This window comes from Episyrphus balteatus, chromosome 3 (assembly GCF_945859705.1).
Source record: "Episyrphus balteatus chromosome 3, idEpiBalt1.1, whole genome shotgun sequence".
In the NCBI taxonomy this organism is placed as follows: domain Eukaryota; kingdom Metazoa; phylum Arthropoda; class Insecta; order Diptera; family Syrphidae; genus Episyrphus; species Episyrphus balteatus.
The window spans coordinates 2,029,670-2,056,031 of record NC_079136.1 but is presented as its reverse complement, the minus strand read 5'-3'; the positions used below and the strand labels follow the sequence as shown (position 1 = coordinate 2,056,031).

Below are 26,362 nucleotides of genomic sequence, written 5' to 3'. Positions count from 1 at the left end.
TCGCATGCTTCGTGTGTTTCGTACATTTCGTATATTTCATGTATTTGATACGTTTCGTATGTTTGGTATTTTAAGTATGTTTCGTACATTGGTATAAGGGTGTAAAAATTTTTTTTTTTGAAAAAAAAAAACAAAAACAATTTCTATAATCTAAGCTACATTTTAAGGTCATAAACATTAAAATTAGTTGCGGCATTCTCATGTAATAAGAGTTTAAAGGTAGCTATATTGAATTTTTTTCGTTTTTTTTTTAATCAAACGTGGAAACTTTTTGGATTTTTTTCCAAATTTTTAGACAAAACTTTGGTAATTTTTTGTCTATATTCTTTCAGGAATCTTATCACAATTCTTTAGAGACCTTTTTTTCAAAAGTGTAAAGCGCAGATCTCGAAATATTAACACTTCAATACAACCATGTCGAACAATTTTTCATTTAATTTTTCTATTGAGAGTGATTTTCAAACCTCGTTTTCTCAGCTTTTTTTTGTGTTGAAAATTCTGCACCGAAAATAAACTAATTTTTTGAAAAACCAAAAAACTTTTGTACATTCTTAAGCTAAATATCAATACCATTAACACCAAGGCCATAAACAGATTGGGATATACATATACATATTTCGGCCAAATAGAGAAAATACAAAAACGTCTCTTCTGATATTTCTGTATAAATTATCGAAACAACAATGATTATTGAACCTTGGCACTACTGTTTTAATCGAGACAAAAGTAAACTCCAGATAATTATCTGCAGTTAGCATTCTGACTATGGTTACGATACCGACACGAGATGCGAAATGCGACAAATTGAGTGTATCACTTCATTTCGTATTTCTTACATCGGATTTAGTATTGAAACTGGAATCGCGTCGTTACTCGTATGTTTCGTATCTCGTACGTTTCGTTACTTCAGTACCCAGTAACGAAACATACGAGTAACGATACTGTTTAGAAAGTAACGTTTCGTTACTCGTTACTGAAGTGAATACCCGCATTTTAGTAACGAATACATACGATTTGCTACAGCTCTAGTGAATACTATTTAACTTTCTTAAGTGATTAGATTATCTTCAAAGTTTCGAAGAACCGGTTTTAAAACCCGCAGCGAGTTATACGGATTGTTTTATAAAACATTCGATTACACTGGTCAACAAAATTTAACTTTTTTTTTGCCACAAGAACAAAAATATACTTTTCTAGTAGTTTTTGGGGTGCTGAATCCGAATTTGAAGTCAGAAAAATTTGATTGGCCTCTGTTTTTGAAATATTACCGTTATAAAATGCTAAAAAACGTCATTTTGGCTGTTTTCGAGGTTCTGGTTTTATGTGGGGTAATTCATTATGAACAAATTTGTAACGGTTATTATAAGAACCGATATTCTTCCTTTAAAAACTGTTTAAATTTTCCCGATATCTCTTTTATTGCTCGAGATATCTTAAGTTTCATTTAATAAGCCAAAGAGAAACTAAACTTAATCTAAAGTTTAAGTCACTGGTCACAGAATTTTTACCACAAGAACCAAAATATACTTTTCTGAAGTTTTTCGAGTTGCTGAACTCAAATCCGCAACCGGAAAAATTCTATTAGCCTCCGTTCTTGAAATATAAATGTTAGGTATAAAAAAACCCTTTTTTGCATATTATAACGGTAATATTTTAAGAACGAAGGCTAATAGAATTTTTCTGATTAGGGATTCGAGTTCAGCAACCCAAAAACCTTCAGAAAAGTATATTTTGATTCTTGTGGCAAAAAAAGTTTAATTTGGTTGGCCAGTGTTGTTTCTGATTCAAAGACCGCTACTTAAATTTTTAAATATCTCGGGCAATAAAAGAGATATCGGAAAGATTTTAACATTTTTTGAAAGAATAAAACTAGCTCTTATAGGCACCTTTACAAATTTATTCACAATTGATTACTCTACATAAAAACATAACCTCGAAAACAGCCAAAATTACGTTTTTTAGCATTTTCCAACGGTAATATTTCAAAAACGAAGGCCAATCAAATTTTTCTGACTTCAGATTCGGATTCAGCACCCCAAAAACTACTAGAAAAGTATATTTTGGTTCTTGTGGCAAAAACCTTGTTGACCAGTGTTATTGTTTCAATCGCAAGACTTTTCGGTCTCTTTGAGCTGGTAGCCTGTTTTTCCTGTTTTCTTTCTTCACAAGGTTTTCTTTTCAACCTTTTTTTTCTGGCTCGATAATCATCCTTTGTTGATCTTTATTGCTCTTGGGCTTTGTTTATTTTTTGGTTGGTCATTAGTACCTATAAAATTTAAATAGAAAAGGTCTTATCGCTGACCCATGTGGTAATCCAGTCTTGATGTTCATCTGTTTGTATTCTTTGGAAGTGAAACTGTTTTCCAGTCTGCCCAAAAATAGCCGTTGATGGGAAAGTTAGTGAAAGTGTAAAAAAGTAAAAGGTGATTTTCTGAAATTTTTTCTTAACAAAATAGATGATGATGACGTTCGTTGAAGTTGATTTCTTAGCTAGAGTAGGTATCATATGCAACGTATTAAGTCACCAGAAAAATATTTTTAAATTCCGTTTTTTTTTTTTCGTTAAACAGTGTATTGAAATGTAAACATCTGTAATTCTTCTAAAATGCACTGGAGCCAAAAAGTTTCAAGTTATTTTCTTTTTTCTCTGTTATAACATAAACATTATTTTAAATACCTTTCAGTCCTGATTTTTGGTGAATTATTTCTCAATTTATATTTTACATTTAAACGTCCAATATCTCGAGTTGCAGATTTTTTACATTTTTCGTTTGGTTTGTATGTGTGACTTTTATATACATATTAACAATACCTATTGATTCCAGTATCAATCTTTTTTCCACCACTTTTTGTTAAGGAAATAGCTTTTTGACCTTTTTCTCTGACTTAATATTTTTTTATACCTCTAACAATAACCATATAAGCAGAATGGCGTTGTCGAAAAAACTCAAAAAATTAACTTTAAAGCCTGTCAACCCTATGCATTGACAGGCAACCCATAAGCAAACTATTTCTTTGGACACTACCTTTAAGAAAATATAACTCTCAACTGGTATAACTTTTACCACCATCATAGTTTTCGTCAATTTCGTTCATAATCACAGTATCAAAACGAGCTACGCTAACTACAGTAGCCCAAAAAATCAAGGGAACAAAAAAAAAATCGTGATTTTTTTTAGTGATTTTCGATAGGCTGTATCTCAGTAAAAAAATGATCGCATCATGACAAAATAAAAAGCATGTAAAAGCTCTATTCTTTTAGTTTTACGATTAAATGTTAAAATATTTTCTTTCTAACGGTAAAATAACTAAATCATTGGAACAGTTAAAAAACAAAAATTTTCCAATTTTTGTTTGTTTTTACTTTTCTCTTAAAAAAGTGGGAAAATTTTTTCTAATAAAATGATTATTATTTTTAGAAAGGCTATTTATTAGGCTTTAAGATTCATTTTGTTTCAAACTTCTACAATTTTTTTTAACTGCAATATCAGTCATCAAACCAAAAACCATACTTTTGACTTTGACTATCAATATCTCAACAACGGATCACTGTACAGAATATTCATGGACACATTCAAAAACTTCATTCAATTCTCTACAAAGAAATTAAGTTTTCTTTGTTAAACAAATTGTTATCTTATTTTTTAGATTAATTTAGAAAAGTTATCAAAATAGGCATTTTTACGGTTTTTTAGAAAATTTACCGCTATTTAATTTCTATGGGTGATAAGATTAAACTGAGGCTTAATTATTGAAGCTTAATATACTTGAAATTAATCTGCAAAGTTTCAGACTTATTCATCAAGCAGTTTTTCTGTTGTGAGGGTTTGAATTTTTGAGATGAAGTAAAACACTCAGCCCTATTTATAAACTCGTCATAGAGAGTGCATAGCATTATGTACTCTTTATAATGTCTTTAAACAAAAAATTGTGATTTATAATATTTATGCAACGTTTAATAGAGGTTGTATAAGCTGAACGCGTTTTCAGGTTGTTTAGAGCCTGAATAAGAATATATTTTGCTCAAATGTCAGTTGAACATCACATCATTGTCACAAAAAAAAAACACAACAATGATTTGTATAATTTTTATTGACGAATTTAGTTTTCCTCTTTCTTTCTTTATTTCATAATCGAAGTGAACAATTTGTAATGAACTAAAATAATAAATAATAAATTTTGTTTTTTAGAGATTTTTCCCTGATATGAATTCTTTACGAGAACTTTTGCCCGCAGTAGCCAAATGTGTGTTTTCATTTTTCATCTTTCTCTTTTTAAGCCTTTTGTTTTTTTTACACAGAAATGATTAATGTATAATATTTTTTAATTGTCAACAAAAAACAAATGAGAAATCGTACTTTCTTTTAGAATTTTTCTTCCTTCAATATGACGAGAACTTTTGCTCACGTTTTTGTTTTTGTTTTTTGTTTATTTTCGAATCAGATGTAGTTATTTTATCGACAGATGGAGTTGTTTGTCGTTATAAAAAGTACTTATTTTGCTTTTTTAGTACTTATTTGGACACAAACCTAGCATAATTATAATGGCTAAGAAAATGTTTTAATAAATAGAAATATATGTAACGTCGCATAGAGGCTACGTAAAACTTTATGCATTGTATAACTATGCAGCCCTTGAGAGCTGTTTAGCGAAATCTAATAAATAAGGCTGTATATTTCTGCAGGTCTAAATGACTTACTTCTTTGAACTTTTTTGTGAGCAAAATCAAATTCTTTTGAGTTTATTTGAACATTTTATTGATAAATATCGTTTAAGTTTTAGATAAACCAAGGAAAAACAAAAAAAATTCAAAATAAGAAAAACATCCAAAAATGGTAGTTTATACCTTTTTTTCAAATTTTTCAAAATTTAGCTTTTTTTGAAAACTTTTAATTTTTCCTTGGTTTATCTAAAACTTAAACGAAATTATCAATAAAATGCTCAAATAAACTCAAAAGAATTTGATTTTGCTCACAAAAAAGTTCAAAGAAGTAAGTCATTTAGACCTGCAGAATGCGATCATTTTTTACTGAGATACAGCCTATCGAAAATCACTAAAAAAAATCACGATTTTTTTTGTCCCTTAATTTTTTGGGCTAGTGTACTTCTAATTTGACATTCTGAGCTTCTTGCATACCTCTGCGTCTTAGTTGGTTTAGCTTCTTTGATGCTGGCTGGTGCTTGTTGACTTGATATTTTCGGGTCTAGGTGAATTTGAGTACATTCAATATTACTGTACCACGAGCAGCATCTTCGACAAAGCCCAGTCCTTTCTTGGTAGCCAACAGTGCTATCTTCTTGACCGCTTTTGTTTGCTCGATTTTCTTTTCGGCAGTTTTCCCTGTCCTTTTCATTCTTCTCTTTAGGACAAGCTATCTCACATTTTTTAATGTTATCCTTTGTATTCTTCTCTTAAAATATCACTTCACAACACAAAACATTTATTTTTTCTCTCAAGCCAAACCGTTTACGGAAACAAATACAAATCGTATTTTTATTTACTATTCCTTATCAAAAAAAACCACATCAAAAGACCAATTTCAAAGTGGTTTTACAAGAAGAATGCAATGCATCTTAAAATAATATTTGCGCAGTTGAACTGAAGCCGTTTCAAAACAACTTCACGATTTCAAAAGTACCTACAAAAAAAAAAAAAACGGTACGAGTATCTCGAGACACATCTTAAATCCTTTCACTTTCGAATATAGTATTATAGTCTCGATTCGGTGTTGTCGACACTCTCTGTGTATCGTCTTGCAATTCAAAAATGCATCGCAATCGCAATGCATATATAGAAAGCTAGTAGAGCTTAGGTATTTTTGCGTCGTCGTTTAGTGTGCTTTGCATTTGTCCATCATTCAAACTGCTTTTGGTTGTTTGGTTGTTGGTCGTTGTGTGGCGTTGTTGTTGCACTCATTTCCGGATGTGTGTTGCTTTGCTTCATTATATTTGTTTAGGGTTGCTGCTTTACGATGTCAGTCAGTAGTACTATTTACAACTCTTACGGCGTTGAGGGTTCAAAATCCGATGATGACGGCATAAATGGGATTAAAAACACATGCACACACAAGCCGAGTCAAATTGAGTCGAGTCGGTGTGTGCTTAATAGTCACACACTGAAGCTAAAAGGAAACGGAAACAAAACCATACATTATTTTATGTATGGGCTCGCTATATCGCTATCAAGTTGTTTGTATTGTATGCTGTGTTTATGCATGAATGTGTGTGGCATACATTTTTTATACGTTCGTTTGTCTTTCCTCAAAGCTTTTTTTTTTTTTGTTGCAAAAACAAGTGGAATTATAGGATATATAAATGTACACTGCCGGTCAATAGAATAGGCTCATCCTATAAACGATAAAGAATTGAATTGTGAATTTACAAAAACCGAAGGAAAACCTTTTTTAACCCTCTGTAGGCACACTTCTTTTTTGCGAATTTGGTTTATACTTTTTCATGGCGCTAGAACTTTTTTCGATCTCACTATTTTATGAAGAATCATGTGTGAAATTGATGTAGAATTTTCCGAGGAATTCGAATACTGTATTCACAATTCCAAAAAAAAGTATTTTCACCCTTTTAAAGACACTTTTCTGTGACCACTTTTCATTTTTGTCCAGCCAAATTCGCACCCGTGTGCCGACAGAGGATTAATGATTAATATTCCCTTTTTCTGACTTATTTATAATAAAAAGCTGGCTCAAAACTATTAAAACCATAAATTAATATAATTTATTGCAATGCTGCCAAAAAAAAACCTTTTTTCATTGGTCAAAAGGATAGGTTCACTTGTCTTATTTGGGAAAATGTGACGAAAACGACTAAATTGTTAATGTAGAATAGTTTCTATCGATAAGATTGATTTTATTTTACTGAATTTATATTGAAAAAAAAAACCTTTTAATAAACAACTATCTCAAAAAACTCCATTAGGTTTCGGATAGTAAAACTTTTTCATGTAATTTAAGTATACTTTCTTAAGGCTTCTTTTTTTGGATTTTTTGATTATATTTCATTCGAAAATTATTATCTTCACTCATAGAATTCACGAACAAGATATTTCCGACCTTTTACAACAAGTTAAAGGTCCGAAAAGTAGAAAAACTATTACAAAAGTGCTAGATTTTACTCTTTTTTCTACAGTGAAACTGTTCTGACGGTGTGAATACCTCTTTATTCTGCGGAAAAGTCTATTTAAAGGGTCCGGATAAATTACTAAACTCTAAAAAAGTCATTTTAAAAGTGAGCTTGCATGAATTAGCTGTGAAACAAGACGACGGAAAATCAAGGCCAGTCTTATCAAAATATTATGAAATATCGACTATAACCATTACTTCGACCTTATGACTATAATTTCGCTGAAAAAGCAGTTCGCTCCTTCCTAAATCAAATTAGAAATGATTTAAACTAGAGATGCCGCGAACATTGGTATTCGGCCACGCTCCTCGGCCGAATACCGAATATTCGGCCAAGGACACTCAGAAAAAAACGTTGGTAATTTCAAAAATTTTATAATTTGTCTCAAGAATAGATGTAGCTTAAAAAATTCCCAACAACATCGTATTGTAACGACGAATAACTGAAATACTTTTAAGATAAATGTCTGAACACACTACCTAGTACTGCAAAGGTAGACATCTAAAATCGAATTATATATGAGGACTGTTCGCCAAGATCGAACGGCGGACCCATACAAGTGGTGGTCAACACATACTACAAAATTTCATATTTTGACAACATTTGAGGAGCTGATTTCCAGCTATCGGAAAAAAATTGGAAAATGAGATATGCATGTCATTTTTTAGGTCTTTTCAACGCGCGTCTGATTCAATCAAAAATAATTTTCTTAACAGCACACAGAGATAGTTATTCAATGTCAAAAAACGAATTTATTTCCAAAACAGCCTATTGAACACCAAATATTTTTTCCAAAATGGCCTACGCAAAATGTTCTTTCCAATAAGGCCTCTTCAGTAAAAAAAAATATCAATTTGACGTATGATAAAATGCCTCATTGCGATGATGGAGGAGTTACAAAAGTAGTTTTCGTCATTACTTAGTTCCGTTCGTCCATCTGTACAGCGTGCTAGGACCTAAACGGTCTAACGATTTTAATTAAATTTTGTGTACTTAAGGGTTTTAATAGTAATATTAAGAGTCTGTGTTTTTAGTTTTTCTCAAAAATTTGGATAATGCTTGTGGTTTTTTTGCGAAAATTGACTTATTTTTTAGCTTATTTCGTACCAATTCAAAATTTTCAGACTGTTATTTCTTATCATTTAAGAAAATGAAATATAGAGCTATTCAAATAACCAAAATAGACACTCCAAATTAAAAGAGCAAGTACGTGCGATCCAGAAACGCATTTTAATTCAATTTCATTTATAAAAATGGTTTTTTTGTTTCTTGTTATAAACTAAAATACTGATATTGATAAAGGTTTATTTACAAATTTTTTTTTTTTTAAATCGTGATTTTACCTGCAAAAGAAGATTTTTTGAATAGTTTTACTTCCAAAAGAAGACATAACGCAATTATACTCGTACTTCCAAAAGCAGATATACCGACTTTTTAATAAAGAATTTTCAATATAAAGACTTGAGATATATTTATTTTGAAAACTTTAATTTTATTAAAATTTCGTAAAGAATAAATTTGTAGAAGATTATTTTGCTCTATATCTTCTGTATTACGAAGTAAAGGTTTTTGGCATTTTACTCAAAACTACCTTCAGGTTAGATAGCTGGTTTCAGAAATCACCTCCTCATTTGCTAAAGCTTACCTTTCTTCTCCTGGGACAAATGTTTACAGTGAAAGACTATATTTCGAAGCAGAAATAGTCTACGAAGATAAACGTAATCGTTTACTACCAACAAATGCGGAACAAATAGTTTTCACAACACCACAACTTGCCTTTAGTAGATATTAAGTGCTAAAATTAAAATTTTTTAATAAAACACACATTTTGGTATAATAAATTTATGTCTTTTTTCTTCTCCATTTGGTATTCGGTATTCGGCCGAATAGTTAAACTATTCGGCCGAATACCAAATACCAGAAAAATAGTGGCCGAATGTTCGCGGCATCTCTAATTTAAACCTTCAAATTTTATTTAAAGAATACACACACATCAAATCTCTTTTTTAACTCACATGACTCTTTTCGAATTTTCAATTCTTTGAGGTTTTAACGAAGTTTTCTTTTTTTTTTATACATATAACAAGGGCGCACTAGCATTAGGAAAATAGATAGGGGTTTGAAAGGAGATACCGATGAACATTAGCTCTGAGTTTTGAAATGGGATGGGAAAACAGACAGAGGCGGGTAACGCGTTCCACATTCGTGTAGTGCGGCTGAAGAAAGAATCTCTGTATTTCACGGTTCGTCCGCAGTTGGACTCTAGGGTAAACTGACGAGCATTCCCTGAAGCGCGAGTACATATTACGGTAGAATTGTTTCACGGGAGGAATGTAACTAGCTATATCATCGGAGCCCTCCTTATAAAAATAACGATAGAACAACGTGGAGACATGAGACATTACGACTATTCTATTGGATTTGCATGCGTTCTAGGTTTGGACACTTCTGATCAATCTATCTACAGTTCAAAGACTAAGTATACTTACAGGGGAAGATTTAATTTAGGATTTTAATACGGAAACGGAAGAATCAAATACCAACCAAAGGATAGTGCGCTTTTCTTTTAATTTTTAGGCTCTTTCCCCGTCGTTTTTTCGTAGTTTTCCTTATTTTTAAAGAACTTCCAAATAGGCTTTTCGACATTTTTTCTCGATTTTACACACACACACCTACATTTTGTCGGCCTACAACTTGATTTTTAATTTTTCTTTAAAACTAAGGCACTTGGACTGTCTCATTTTTCCTTAAAACATGTTTAAATAAACCTCACTTTACTCCACAAAAAAAACCCGACCACTAATCTAAGCTTCTTTTAACTCAAACTTACTTTTAAGTGGGTGAACCTAGTCTATTGGCCTATCAAAATAAGCTGTTTTTTAAAAACATTCCAAAAGAGGATATACATTTACCATAACAAAAGTTTTTCAACCACTTCTTTCTGATTTATAGTTGGGAAAAAAGACATGCTTTGAAACTGCATTCTCGAAAACGTTTTTGAAAAGTTTGTTTAAAAGGTGAACCTATTTTATTGACTGACAGTGTATGTATCTACAACATAAATGTTTGATTTTTCTTTTATAGAAAATATTTAATTCTAACGAAACATTTATATGAATGTGTGTTTGTGTGTGTTGAATGTGTGGGAAATAAAAATATTGTAACATTAGGTACTTAAACTCCACATCAATAAAAAAAAAAAAAAAAACTATACAAGTCTCTATGTGTATTTGAGTACATTTTACATCTCATGAATATGTCAATTTGGAACATTTAGGGGGATAATCAATAAAATGATAACCTTTTTTATTTTTCTATTTATATATAGATTTTTATATATCTTTTTCTCATGTTGTTTTATCTTCTCTTTTTTTTGTGTCTTTATATATTTTGTTTGATATTTCATGCACACAGAAAAAGCTCCTTCAGAAGCCACGTTTCGAGGGACCCAATTTCTTTCGTATGATTTGGGACAAACCGGAGCCGAACCGATAGTCAGCGCACAAGATGCTATAACCCTATACTTTCGAACACGCCAGCCAAATGGACTACTCTTTTATACAGGTAAGTTGAAGCTCTCCTCTCCAAACAAACGTGAAAAAAAAACAAAAGAATTTTATTTTTAGACGAGAATATAAAAGAATTGCACGTCGTCGTCGTCTTCGTTTTCGTCCTCGTCGACTATGACGACAAGGATATATACGAAATACGAGTAATAATAAAAAAAAAGTTAAAACAAAAAAAAAAATAAGACAAAACCAGAGGTATTGCTGGGAGGTGTATCTATACTCGTATACTCTTGGTTTATCTCTTGAAAAAGTAAAACTTGATATACCTCTACTACCTACCAACCTATTTTGTGTAGAAATAGATGTTGTATATTATATGTAATGAAAAGTACCTTCAAGCTACATCATACAGTGGGATCATATCAAAATGCTTGGAATAAAATTTTAAAAGACACATAATATTGAAATAGAAGGACTTTAGGTTTAGAGTTTTTTTTTTTTTTGCCTTCTAGATATTAAGAGGATGTCATATGGGATGGAGAAACATGGTGTTTTATTATGAATTTGGTTTTGATAAAAGAAATTCTGGTTAAAAGGGAGACTATAGAGTAGGTAATCCAATGTTTACATTCATACTTCGATGTACTCTCAGGGTCGAGCTGTGAATATGAACAAGGTTTGCAATTTAAAAGGGCTCTTAACTTTTCTTGAGCTTTATAGGAGTGCTAAAGAAAAGTTGAACTCAACTTTAACCTTTTGATTCGAAGAAAAAATGAGCATTCAAAATTGTTAAAGGAGTAAAATTTAAATTGATAGTTCTTGAATCTCGAATCTACATTACACTAAAATTCATTCTGGGTTCGGGAGTTCGGGACTCAACCAACAATCTTGTGCTCGCTCACTCGAAAGAAATTATTCAAACGCCAAAAAAAAAAATCCTAAAAAGTAAAGCAAAACTAATGAAATAATGTAGCCGTTCAAAAATTTCAGCCGTATTAAAATGAAAAAAAAAAACTTCAAAAAATCTTTTTTTGAAAAAAGATTTTTAGTTTTTTTTTATAAAAAGAGGCTTAACAAAAAATTACGAACAGTGAAAACTATATGTTTCTATGTCTTCTAGTTTTTGAGAAAATTGAAAAATTATTTTATCAGATTTTTTTTCTCTCAAAATATTTTTTGTTTTTATTTTTTTCAATTTTCTCAAAAACTAGAAGACATAGAAACATATAGTTTTCACTGTTCGATAAGAAATCAATTGAGGCAGTTTTCTGTGTGAGTAATTTTTTTATTAAAATTCACAGCCTGGACAAAAATAGTATAAAATGAGTTTTTTTCGCCTATTTTTAACTTTGAAATTGATTATTTCAAAAACTATTGGTTATAATATATTGATTTAAAAACTAAAATTAAATATACAATTTTGCCTTTTGGAAATGGTATCATTTATTACCGTAAGTGTTGCCGTTGTTTTTTAATAATTTTTTTTTATTTTGATAATTTTTTTTTAGAAAACTGCCCCTCCCACCTAAACGGGGGGAGATAAACAACCCTTTCAAAGAAAAAAATGTTTGTATTGAACTCCTCTACAAAAACCCGTTATCAAATCCTGGCGCCCAAGTTATCCTACTACGTGCCAAAACAACATTTTTGTTCTATACCTAAAAGTTCGAATTTCTTTATCTGGGTTGAAATCGTAAAATTTTGTCTTTCTAAGCCAATTTTAAACTGATTTTCATAAAAAATACCTCGTTTGATTTAGAAATAAATATTATTTAAGAATATATTTTTAGAACAGCATTTTGTTGTGAAAATATATACTTTAATTTAATGTCGAAGTTAGGTAAATGACGAAAAAATGGAATTTTTGAACTTTGACAGCTTATAAATTCTAGGTGGTTTAACCGAGTTACATGTTTTATACATTGTTGAAAAGGTATATTTATCTCCTAACAGAAACTGAAAAAAAAAATCGAAAATGGGTAAAAATTTGACGAAGCTAGATTTTTTTTCAATGGGTGAAGGTCAAAAAAGACGTTTTTTGCCCCTAATACAGATTTTGGGGGTGTTATGGACTTTTTAAATACCGTTTCGTAATCAGTGTGACTAGCTCTACAAAACGCGTATATTTTAAAACCTCATTTTTGTAACACCGTGTTATTAAGAAATATCCTGTTTTTGATTTTTAGCATTTACATTCGCAAAATTTGGTGAATTAATTAAACGTACAATTAATTAAAAGGACTATTACCAACTAATCTCTATAAGTTGGTTTATGTGGTTGCAGTCCTCGGAAAAAGGCAATATGTTGCAAAAAAAAAAAAATAAAATGTCCTTAACAATTCCTGACAGATCAACTCTTTATATTTTAGAAAAAGGAGGTTCAATAAAGAAGAGATCCTTAATAAAACATCGTGATCTGTTAAAAAATATTTCTAATATTTTTTACTTATATTAAGAACATACATACATTTTGAAAAGAAAGAGCGTGTTTCTAATAATTTTTCCACCACTGTACATCAATTTTTAGCTGATACCTACTCTTTTCTATTTAAAAAATGTCGTATGCCATCTCTAAAATGCGAATAAGTAAATACTCCGCAACCCTACTCAAATGTTAAAAATCATTAAAAACACTTAAGGTCAACACACATCACATTTTAGGTGTTTAGTTTCTTATCAATATCCTTTGGAGAGTAACCAGGTGTAATCTGTAACATTGATCTTTGCAAAAATTGTCTCAATTAGCCCAATAGACTGACCCAAATAATCTGAGCAACATCTCCATAGCGATGAAAAGAAATACTCAAACAAAGCTAAGTAGATCATTTATAAATACAAAAAAATAACAAATATTGGACCTAATATTGACTCCTGTGGAACCCCAGCTAAAAAGGGTTTAAGATCGGAAAATCTCCTATCATGAAAAACTCTTTAAAATCGATTATGTAAATAACTAATTAACTTAACTGACCTATCTTTTAAACCAAAATAAGTTCCATATAACCTGCAGCCAAGAGGCAGGTTTTACAGTGTGTAAAGTACTGTTTACAAGGCATTAAGAAAACGTTTTTTACATTGTACATTTCTTGATTTTAACATTAAAAAATATGATAATTTTTTACTTTTTTAAAGGAATTTCTATTTTAAAGTACGTTCATATCAACAAGGCTCTATTTTTCTTTGAGCCGTCCCTGATTTCAATAAAAAAAAAAAAAGAAAATTCTCTCTCAGTAACACATAAGAAGGTTTGTGTATTTGATCAATAAAAATAAAATTTTATAGGTAAATCAAAAGCGGTTGGCAAATAAAATTTATATTCCTTTAAACATCTTAAAAGTAAAGTTCACCTTAAGAAAATATGATTTCGCAAAACAAAAAACTGTTAATATCCTCTCTAAAACATAGTTAGGATAAAGGGGTTGAATTTTAACCTTCATTTTGTTATAAAACAAGAAATAAAAAGAATCTTCTGTTTTGCAATAAATTTTATGAATTTAATTTAAAAATTTAAGATTTGTGTTTAAACCTATAACAAATATCAAATCAAATCAAATAAATATAGAAAAACCTTGAATTTATACAGGGTGTCCCAAAATTAAAGGGCTCTCAGAATTTGGTAACTTGTTCATCCCAAATCCTTACGGTTTTTTATTGAATTCAGTTCTTGTGAAATTTCGAAAAATCCCTACTTTGGAACAATATTTTGCTTCCTCCGCCAATAAATTGATTTTTGTTGTTTAATATTAATCGGTTTTCCTTAAGATCGTTAGACCATGAGACAATTTCAATTAAAGTACCTTAGCTGAAGTGTTCATATAGATGTTCGTTCTTGTTGATTCTCATGAAATCGTATGACCAAAATAAATTTATAATTTAAGAATTTTGTTGATTTTTCTGCAGTATTTGCAACATCTTTCTTTTTACTCTCTATACTGCTCTTACTTCAAAGAAACGAGGCAATTAGTACTTAATAGTACCTACAGGTAAAATAGGCGTTTCAAAACAAAAAAAATTGTTACACCCATGAAACTTGGCAAAAAGTTTGCTTTTTGGATAAAAACCAAAAATCACAAAAGTCTATTAAAAAAATTGAGTGGAAGGGTGTTTTTTCGGGAGGGGAAGAAGGTAAAAGATATATTGAAAAAATTGTTTGTCGAATATCATCATATGACACATGTTTTTAAGGTATACATATTTTGATGCTGAATTTAAAAACATAAAAATTAAGTCAATACAATTGCTCTAAGAAAAGTTATTGCGGATTAACAACAAGAGTGCTTGTTTTTTTTACTTCAACAGGTAAAATACACTAATGAAATTCGGGATGAAGGTTTTAAATAAAGCAGAAATAAAGGATTCATAAATATTTTAAAAATATTTTTGTTGAAAGGGTGTTTCTTTGATGGGTTCAGTTGTGTGTGAGAAAGGTGTCATAACAGCTGACATACATTTTATTATTTTTTTAGACTTGGTAAAAAAGTTTTGTCTGTTATGAGAACTATCGAATCAACAGAGTCTACAAAATTATCTTGAGTGAAAGGGTGTTTTTTTTTTTTTAAGAAATGATGAAATTTGTACCACAAAAACTGGGACAAAATTGGTACAAATGTTTCATTTATAACAGAAACCAAGAATCTAAGTAGTCTATAAAAATATTTTAGGTGAAAGGGTGTTTTTTTTTTTTGGGAAATAAGGAAAATCTGCGACAAGTCCGATAAAATCAATAATATAAAAGGCACGCTTACGAAATTTATTAAAAACGTTGTCTTTCCCATGGGAACTACGAATAAAATTATTCTAGGTATACTTTTATTTTTTTATGTAAAAGGGTGTTTTTTTTTAGGTGTAGAGAAAATGTGGGTATATTAAAAAAAAGTTATTAATAATAGTGGTACCCAATTGACATTCGGCAATCATGTTACTTTTGAGATTAGAAACAAGAATCTAAAGTGTCTATAAGAATATCATGGTTAAAAGGGTGTTTTTTTTTTTTTGTGAAAACAAAAATGATTTGCCACGCTAATGAAATTTTGTGAAAACTTTGAATTCAGCATAGAGATCAAGAATAAAGAGTTTTTATAAACAAAAATTTAGGTGAAAAGGTGTTTCTTTCGAAGAGACAGTAAAATCTGTAATTGGTCCTAAAAACGAGATCTAAAAAATAAAAACTGATTTTTTCCTTGTACCTAATAAAAGTTTACTTAAGACTTTAATCAACGAACTTTCAACTCATTCTTTCAGTTAACTTAACAACTTCTCTCATTATTTTAACCTTCAGGACATGGAACTGACTACCTTAATCTAGCCCTCCGCGATGGAGGTGTTTCTTTAACAATGGGACTAGCTAATGGCAAACAAGAAATGCATATCAAACCTTCAAAAGTACGATTTGATGATCATCAATGGCATAAAGTTACTGTTCATAGAAGAATACAAGAGGTATGAATTTATTAAACTTGTCAAAAAAAAACTTTTTTCAAATCAAATTATTTTTCCTAAACTCTTGTTTAGATATCATCCATAACAAGTTTCTGCAGGGTAAGTACTTAATTTTTAAAACGACTTGAATATTAGGGACTAAATGTTATAAATTGTTTTCAGCTGGTAACAGTTGTTGATGATGTTTACACCGATCATTCTCATATCGCTGGTAAATTTACAATGTTATCATCGTCACGGGTTTATGTTGGTGGAGCTGTTAATCCTAGAGCTTTATTAGGTGCAAGAGTTCATAATAATTTTGTTGGATGTTTACGAAAGGTTTGAAACCTAAAAATTTTTCATCGAATTTTCTTGCTGAATTTTCTTATTTTCTTTTAAAAAAAAGGTGGAATTTTCAGCTGATACACTTTGTTTAAATCTCATTGATTTGGCAAAAAGTGGTTCGAAATTAATTCAAATTGCTGGCAACTTGGAATATCAATGTCCTCTAGGTGATCCACAGGATCCTGTCACATTTACAACAAGAGAATCTCATTTGGTAAGAATTTATATTCGCTGTTCTAAGAGAAGTTCTGGTATTGATCAAAAAAATGTTTATCGAAAAGGTTCTTCCACCATGGGAAACTGGTAAACAAAGTTCCATTTCGTTTAAATTTCGAACGAAAGAACCAAATGGTCTTCTTATTCTTACCACCGGATCACGTCCACCCAGAGCTAAGAATGTAAGTCAAGTCAGTTTCTAGTTTTACCTTTTTTTCCTGCGAAACAGAAGTTAAACTTGTCTTTTATTTGTCAAGGCTGTTCTTTTTGCCGTCGAACTACTCAATGGGCATATTTACATTCACTTGGACCTCGGATCAGGGGCCGCTAAAGTTCGAGCATCACGAAGACGAGTGGATGACGGTGACTGGCATGATCTAATTCTTCGTCGAAACGGTAGGGACGCAAAGGTTAGTGTTGATGGGGTTTGGAACGAGTTCAGAACTCCCGGGGATGCAACTATTCTTGAACTGGACGGGCCAATGTATGTCGGCGGAACTGGACCAATCTACAGCACTACTATTTGGCCTTCGGCAATATGGACAGCGACTTTGCGACAAGGCTTCGTCGGCTGTCTTCGGGATTTGGTACTCACTGGAAAAGCTATTGATATAGCAGCCTTTGCTAGACAGCAAGATTCAGGTTTTAAAACATTTTCGAAAAATTCCTTCAGAGGCCTTATTTTTTCAATTCAGCTTCGGTAAAACCATCTTGTCACGTCCAAGCGAATGTCTGCACTGGGAACCCATGTCTAAATGGAGGAACTTGTACGGAAGGATGGAACCGGCCGATCTGTGATTGCTCAGCAACCCTCTACACTGGACCGACTTGTGGAAGAGAATCAGCAACGTTGGCTTTTAATGGTAGCCAACACATGACCATTTGGTTGGGTAATGGTCAAGGTACAAAAACTCAAACCGAAGAATTGATACTTCGGTTCAAGACAGCTCGCCCAGTGGGCCTGCTCTTGCTCACTAGCGCCGAGTCTAATTCGCCAGATCGATTAGAAATAGCTCTTGTTGCGGGACGAATTCGTGCCAGTGTGCGACTGAGTGATCGAGAAAAGGTAAAAACAAACCCTATTCTCATCCGAAAATCTCCTTCTTATTCCAAAAAAAACCCTTTGCTCTTATTTGTTTTCCAGAATCTTCTTGCTGGCCAGTCAGTTTTGAACGATAACAACTGGCATACAATTCGTTTCTCGCGCAGAGCTTCCAATTTAAGGCTACAAGTTGACGGGGCTCCCCCCGTCAGGGGTATGTTATGTATGTATCAACAGCACTTATATTTGCCCTAATACGTGTCGTGACGTGTCGTTTTTTTAAGGAAAATAATCAATAATAATCCGAAATTTAATTTTTAAACTCATGTATCATTGAAAAACAAATAGAATCATTTCGGAAAATTATTTTATCTAAATTTTTGCAAAGAAAAAAATAATCGCGATATCAAAAAATATGATGAAAAATAATTTATTTTATCAAAAAAAAAAAAAAAAATGTGTTTTGTTCACTGAAATTCCCAAAATCAATACAAAAAAAATTATATATCTCATTTACATTATTATATATAAAAATTTTTAACATCTATATGTGTGTTAATCAATATTATATATATATATCAACTTTTGTAAAAAATTGTTTCCAAAAAAAAAAATAATAATAATACAGTATTGTTTTTTTTTTTTTAGTTTTAATTTTTTTTTATTTAATTTGTTTTTTGTATTAGAAAATTATATAAAAAATTATATTCCAAAAAATTATTCCATCCGATATTAAGAATTTTTTTTTCTTGGTTTGTTATTATTTATTTTTGAAAATTTTTTAATGGAATTTTGTATAAAATATTTACAATTTTTTTTCGTCCTATACATATATTTATATATATATACATCAAAATTGTTTATTTTTTTTAACCTAATTGAAATTGTAGGAAATTGATTATTATTATTAATATAACATTTTTTTATATTTAAACATAAAAAAAATTCATTATTTTTCCCAAAAAAACATATCTAAATGTCGTGTGTTTTCTGTGCGATAATATTCCCCTTGAATTTTTTTTATAATTTTATTTTTAATTATTTTATTATATACTTATTTAAATGACTATTTCATTATAATCATCTAAGTTTGGCTATTTTAATTGATTTTTAGTTTTTTTTTTCGAATAACAATTATCAACAGACGATTAAATTGTTATTTAGTATTTTTTTTTTAATTTATGTATTCTATAGTTAAATTATTTCAACAAAAGATTTAAGATTTTTAACAGAGGGAGGGAGATATAGCGGCAATTCTATTTGTTTTTGGGTGAATTATATTCACAACTTTTGTAGTTAATAAATTTGACACAAATCAACTGAGATTACAAAATTTACCACAGTTTAAAAGCGTATAATTTATGATCTTTTTTTGTATTTTAAAGAACCCAATGGATTCATTTTAAATAGGATCAACCCAACAGGGACAGATTTTGGTGGTTGTTGATGATATGTGTTGAATAATACTTATGATTTAAATACGGGAAGCCCGAAATTCTTTTTGGCCAAAAATTTGAAAATTAATCAAAAATTCTGAATTTTGAAAATCGAATTTTACCGGATTTATAAAAAAAATCAGCTAATTTATTAACGCAAATCTTGTTGGAATGGAGAACTTTCACGATACTAAACTCAGTCTTTATTTTAACAATTTGATTTGACCATGTCACTTTGCTTTTTAAAAGACTTTCACAGCTAAAAGTAAAGTTAAGCGGTTATTGTACTTGATATTTTTCGATGGACACAATAAATATTCAAGTTCTCAATCCAATATTCAAGAAAAAAAATTCTGGTGTACCACAAGGTTCAGTTTTGTCTCCAACTCTGTTTCTTACACCTTGGACAGCTTGAACATAATTTTAAAGCTGATTTTTGAAACTTTCATGATTCATTAGAACACATTGTTTTACCGCTATTTTTTTTATCATTTTATCAACTTAAAAGCCTAACAAATGATATTAATTGAATATTAATCAAATTTGTTCACTTGATTCAGAATTAACTTATCCAATTTGGTGAGATGACGGAGATAACTAAAATCTAGCACTGGTAAACTAGGCCTTAGTAAAAAAATCATACTTAAAAATTCATAACATAAATTGAAATTTTTATCTATTTTTCACAATGAAATCAAAGATAATTTTTTAAATTTTTTGTTTACCTATGCATAGTTTAATCAAAAACTAGTTCTACCGAATTAAAATTATTGAAAAATAACTTGCCTACCCCGAATTCCAAAATTTGTTATAAGAATAAAAAAATTTACAGAATCCGTTCGTAAAAAAAAATTTCATATTTATTTTCGTATCGAAAGGAAAATACGAATGCAATTCGCGATTAATGCGATTGATTAATTGAGAGTTTTGATGTTTTTCGGTGTAGATATTATTTTATCATCTTTACTTCACAATATCAGAAAGAAAACGAAGCTATTGGATCAAGCAACAAAAATCACTCTTTTTAACAACAAGGTTACTCTTCTTTCCGACACTCGCCTAGTGACCCAAAAATTGTAGGTTCGATCCACGTTTTTTTATTTAAAATGTTTCCACATAAAAATAAGATGATTTGGCCGCTTAATTTAAGACGAAAGGCATGGCAAAAAAAAACCATGCAGAAATCCGCTTAATTTAAATGTGGAATCCATTTGTTTTAAAGTGGTCTTTTTTTCTCAGTGTAGGAATAATTTATTCACACTCCATTAAATTTAAAGTCAACATGTAAAACGAGAAATTTTAAAAATTATAGTATGTATACGATTTGAAAGATTTGTCATTTTTAGTGGTAATTTTAAATATAATCACTGGCCAACAATTTTCAACTTTTTAAAATTTTCCAGAAAGATTTATATCAAATTTTATAGATTTGGGTTCAGTTAGCCCAAAAATCATATTAGTTTCATTCTAGCAGCTCTAGTTTTTGAAATATTTAATTTTTCATATTTGGGGGAGTACTCATACAAATTTTTAAGTTTTCCTTATTTTGAGCGTTTATTAAAACTTTCCAGAAAAAATTATATGAAACTTAATGTAATTTCGTACTAATTTTAAAGTTATGCTTATTTCAACTGTTTGTTGACATTTTCCAGAAAATTGTTTATAGAAAATAATGCCTTTGGGTTCACTAAGCCTAGGGTTGCCAGATATATTTTGACGAAACTAGTAATCGAGATGCAAAATCCCGGACTTTCCCGGACAAATAAGGACAAAAATAAGAGTACAAAACTAGGACAAAAAAAAATGCATAATTTTATAAAAAAAATTTTTAAATTCCATTGAAAACCAATTGCGCAAAATTTCAAACGATTTAGTTAAATGCAAATAAAATTTTTAGTAAGTTACTAAGTAAAGAAATGGTCTTTTTGACTTAGCAACTTACTTAAGTGTCTTTAGATTTTCCTTAATCGTTTAAAATTTTGCCATATTGTATATTTTTGAGTTTTGATTATATTGGAACAGAATACAAAACAGAATTGAGCAGATAATAAACCAAAATAAAAACGAATCGCTTTTAATGAACTCAATTCGTTTTTTGAATAATAAGGGCCAATTTTTCAATAGTCAGATAAACCTCAGAGCTTATTCCTAGGAATAAAAGTTTTTTTTTATATTGACAATTATTCTTATGATAGTCTTACTGACGATTGAAAAATTAGGGCTAAATGAATTAAGAGTAGCATACAAGTAGTGAGATACTTAAAGGCTAGAAAAGAGTACAATCCCGGACAATTGATGGAAACTATCCCGGACGTCCCCCACACAGCCAAAAAAGAGTACATGTCCGGGAAAACCCGGACGGCTGGCAACCCTAACTAAGCCTAAAAATCACACTGGTTGCTTTCTAGGAGCTCTATTTTTTTTAGATATTTTAATTTTTCACATTTTTTGGGTAATTTCTTACTATTTTCTTTAGATTTTTTAATTACAAGCGTTTTTAAAGTTTTGCTGGAAAAATTTATTTCGAATGTTATGTATTTCGGTTCAGTAAGTAAAATAAAAATAAAGAAAATTTTAAATAAAAAAAAATTGTATGAATTTCTATGCTTTTTCATGTATGAATAATTTAAAAACTAGAGCTGCAAGAAAAAAACTAATGTTTTTTTCGGAATGAAATTAAGTAAGAAATGATAAGCAATGGTGTGGAAAATTTGTGTGTGTTGGGCAGTGAATTCATAGTTAATAAATTTAAGGCTTAGACATTAAATGAGGTTGTTAAATTTAAACTTTCAGAAAGTTAAACTACTGTAACTTGTGCGGGGGAACTTTTTTTTTGTTCCATAGATTGAATGGACTAGTTCCCCGCAAAGTATAATTTTCTGGCAAGCGGGCATAAGTGAAAAAGTATTTTTTTTTTTTTTTAAAAGAATACCGCCCTTTTCTGACCAAGTACAACAAGTTAAAATTCAACGACTTTCTGAAGAATAACTTAAAGCTTTCTTTCAAATGTTAAAAATATCCTCGTTCCTATCCTCGTTCGTCTTCAGTGACGCTTTAGGACACAAAATTTTATTATCTTAAGGGCCATAGAAATGTGTTGGGGAAAATGGCTCCCAATCAAAAAAAAAAAAAACATACATACCTACATTTTGCTCTCATTTCATTCATTTCATTATTATTATTATTAAAGAAGGGGAACGATTTTCTGGGGATTTTAAAATTGAGAGCTCTTCTATCGAACACAATTTTCCCAGGAGTTTTTATTTGGTGAAAAAATCTGATAAAGATTAGTGTTTTATTGTATTTACTTGAAAACGTCCTTGAATATTATTTTTAATAAATAAATGTGATATGAGTACAGGATATACCTTTGCTATAGAAATAAAAATTACATCTACTCTAGACAGAAAAAAATGGCTCCCAACAACTAAATTAATTAAAGTTTTAAATGAACTTTGACAATTTGAATTGAATAATAAAATACAATATAATTGGAAAACACTCTTTAATGGAATGATTTTTAGCTGTTGAATAATGTTTTTAAAAGGCTCCCAAAACACAAGCTTTTCAAACAACTTTTAATGCGTCAACTTCTTGCCAATGATTTTGAACTCACAAAATTATTTTGTTGAAATAATGTCCACCTTAGTTTATTTTTTAAATAAATTCCTTTTCTGTTTCTTATTTTTTGTTGTACATTTTCTTAAAAAAAAAATATTATTTCCTAAAATAGTTTATGCTTTGTATGTAAAAAAAAAAGCCCTTTAAGTTTAAATAAATCTTTAAACAAAAAACAAAATATTCTGTAAATGTTAAGATTTATGAACCAAAAAAAAAATTAATAATAATATTTCATTAAAACCATAGGAAATCATAAACATGTAAATTGATCCCTAAATTATTGTCAATCCCTTAATTTTGTTTTTTTTTTTTTTATTTTTTGTTGTACATTATTTTAATTTATTTATTTTTTTAATTATAAATTTAATATTTTTTATATTCAAATTGAAAACGAGTTTCAAATAAGAAAAACATAAATAAAAAGAAAAAAAAATTGGAAAATTCTTTGGCAAAAACATCAAAATTATTAAGAAATCAAAAAAAAAAAACGGTACAGGGTGTTATTTGAAAATCGTGCATTCAAACCAAAAAAAAAAAAAAAAATCATGATTTAACCAAACAAACAAAAACAAAAAAAAAAAAACAAAAATCGACACGCAAAAGTTGCAACATTTTTTTTACGAATTATGATACTTCGAAAGAAAAAAAAAATGTTACGAGCGTTAGGGCGCTGTTTTATTGCACCAACAATGAACGTTTTTTATTTAATTTTTCATTTGATTAAGTAGATTTTTTGAAATATTTTAATTTTTTTGTTTGCATTTTTGAATTGTTTAGTTTTATTATTTTTTATATTTTTATTATTGTGTGTGCATTTTTTTTCTTATATACATAGGCATGCATTCAGAATATTTGCCTAGCATAGCAAATAGATGAATGGAATTTATTTGATTGAAATGATGAAGAATAAATTTTACAATGACAGTGTGTGGTTTGGTTTGGTTTGAATATAGAAATTAAATATTAACTTATGACTGATAAAATAGAAAAAAAAACATTAGTTATATAAGCAAGATGCTTGTAATAAAATGAATGAGCTAAGAAAGGTCTTTCTATAAACTATATTTTTCTTGGCTGACTTTCGAAGTGCTATTTAAAAAAATCCTGCATGGCTTTTGAATCTTGATGCACAAATACTTTTTCATTTATTATGAAATTTTTTATTTATTTGATCTAAAAAATTGAATATTTCATTTCATTGGAAACATTTTTGAGTTTATTTTTCTTTTTGTGAGTCTTAACTATGTATTTCAAACGTTTATTATCTTACCTGATGAAACAGAACAAAAAATATTTTGGAAATTTAGCAACACTTAAATCTTGCAATAAAACTTAAATTGCTTTTACTGAGAAAATTAGTTAAAGTCGACGTATAGTGGCAATGATCACAAATATGCCCAGTGAATTTGAAAATTTGAACTTGGACATTTTTTTTTTGTTATATTTACATTTCAAATTTAAAAATATACATAGGGGAAGTGGGGGCAAGACGGCCCACTTAGTGTTTGACTGTCTTAAAAAACATCTTTTAAATAGAATAAAGTTTTTATTCATTAAATTTAATATTTTTTGCAGAAACTCTCGTTATTATAAAAAAAAATAAAAAAAATACTGAACAAAAGATAATACGTTTTGAAAAAACATATTACCAAAAATACGTCTTGCCCCCACATGGGGGTAAGACCGCCCTATCAAATTTTGTTGGTAGAAATATCATATTTGATGTTCTGTATTATATTTTTAAATTTATCTTTACGACTCCTTCTTTCGCCGAAAATACTTTTTAATATTCTCACTTTCTGTTATAAAAAAAGGAAAAGATACAAATTTTAATTATTGTAAATATGCAACTGACTTTTTGATGAAAAATCAAAAAATTTACCTTAACTCTTTGGGGTCTTAACCGAAATTGCTACAACTTACAGACATGATCGATCGCACCAAAGGGCACCTATTTTATATTGCAAGTGTTGCCAATTTTACTTTTTTTCATACAACATAGTACGAAAACCGTCGTGCCCCCATAGGAGGTCTTGCCCCCACTTCCCCTACATATAAATTCGAAACAGTTTTGGAAAATATAGAAAAGGGTCCAAATCGTTATGGCCTACTCACAGAGAGACGTTGCGGTTCCGTCTCAACTTTTTTTTGTGCCTTTTCAAGATCTGTCCAGTGTAAAAATTTGGTATATTGGAGTTGGCCGAAATGATTAATTGCAGAATGGTTTACTATATATACAAAGGTATTAATAGCCGTGTTTTATTGGTACTCAGTATTTAACTGAGTAAAAATTTTGTGCCGTACACAATAACAAACAATTTAATATTAATTCATTATTAATAATAATCCTTTATTGTTGAAGGGTCAAAAATGTTAAACTTTAGAAAAAAAATGCCTCTGTAAACCAACTGAAAAAAAACTTGTTTGTATCCTTAATAATCATTTGTTGTTGTTGAAAAATTAACTGAGCTAAGTACTGAGTTACCAATAAAACACGGCTAATAATAAAGAATAGAAATCACTTTCTATGAAGATGGGAGCGTTCATTTTTTCTTAACTTCAAACAGAATAGACTTTTCTAGCACTATAATATAATATTTTAAAGTTGGTTATTCGATTAAGCTTTACCGGTTTTTTTTCAGCATAATTTATTACTGGTTAAGTTATGGTTAGCAAGCAATGTCCAGAAGATTTTTTTCCTTTTCCGTCCAAGAAATTACAGAAATTCTTCACTTAAAGCTGGTCCCCCTTGCAAGTTTGCGTTTATCATTCATCGTTAAGAATTTTCGGCACTTCAACGTTATATTTATTCCTCAAAACTGTGCTTCATTGCCAAAAAGATGCATGAGCGTCCTGAAATCTTTCATGATTATTGTTATAAAAGTGTTTAAGGTGTTAACATTCGATTCGTTGACTATTTAAAAGGTATGAACATGTTATTGGTATGCTATTGTGAAAACCACCACTTAAAGAAGGTTGCATACTCATGGGCGTCACATTAAACTTCTCAACTACAAAAATACGGTACAATTGACTAAGGCAATAGCATAGTCATAGTCAACCAATATGCACTCTTAGTTTGACTAACCTTGTGAAATTACCAAAAAAGTACGAATACAACGTGTTTTTTTTTTTTCGTAGGGCAGAGTTGCCTATTTTCGGCCGTCTCCAGTTTCCGGCCACCTTTCGGAAGATCAACTAGGGATTTCGTAGGATTTATTCCAAAATGTTGCTCTTATGCTGCTCTCTTATATGTTAGAACAGCATACGAGCGAAAATTTGGAATAAACCGCTTTGAAATCAGTAGTTATAACCATTTTGCTAAAGGTGGCCGGTAACTGGAGACGTCCGCAAATAGGCAACTCGAACCTAAATGGCGTGTTTTTTTAAGATCAATCCTGAAAGTCTGTTTCACTTACACTCACGACTGTACCTATTAAAATTGCCATAAAGCTTTTGTTCAATTGGTGAACTGGAAAATTTTCAGCGAGTGTATCATTCATTGGTGGTGATGTATGAATCTTTGTACTTTAGGTCAAATTTATGGGATTATCCTGTTGGTTAAGGATCATTGTCCATAACCGTGCTAAGCCAAATCCAGTATGCTAATGCTACTTATGGTTTTTCTGTTGTTG

General features: G+C 30.0%; 1 protein-coding gene across 10 annotated transcripts in view; it reads left to right on the top strand.

The window, feature by feature from the left end:
• The window catches only part of LOC129916399 (neurexin-1), a 124,828-nt gene that overhangs the window by 74,357 nt on the left and 24,109 nt on the right, over positions 1-26,362 (top strand). For 4 of the 10 annotated variants that reach the window (XM_055996307.1, XM_055996311.1, XM_055996304.1 and 1 more), the window contains 9 exons: positions 10,552-10,701; positions 15,925-16,085; positions 16,158-16,184; positions 16,248-16,406; positions 16,474-16,626; positions 16,694-16,819; positions 16,886-17,270; positions 17,324-17,694; positions 17,773-17,893. In XM_055996307.1, the coding sequence (XP_055852282.1) occupies positions 10,552-10,701; positions 15,925-16,085; positions 16,158-16,184; positions 16,248-16,406; positions 16,474-16,626; positions 16,694-16,819; positions 16,886-17,270; positions 17,324-17,694; positions 17,773-17,893 (1,653 nt within the window). The remainder of the gene's footprint in view (positions 1-10,551; positions 10,702-15,924; positions 16,086-16,157; positions 16,185-16,247; positions 16,407-16,473; positions 16,627-16,693; positions 16,820-16,885; positions 17,271-17,323; positions 17,695-17,772; positions 17,894-26,362) is intronic. The other 6 variants (XM_055996312.1, XM_055996309.1, XM_055996305.1 and 3 more) reach the window with 3 other exon arrangements.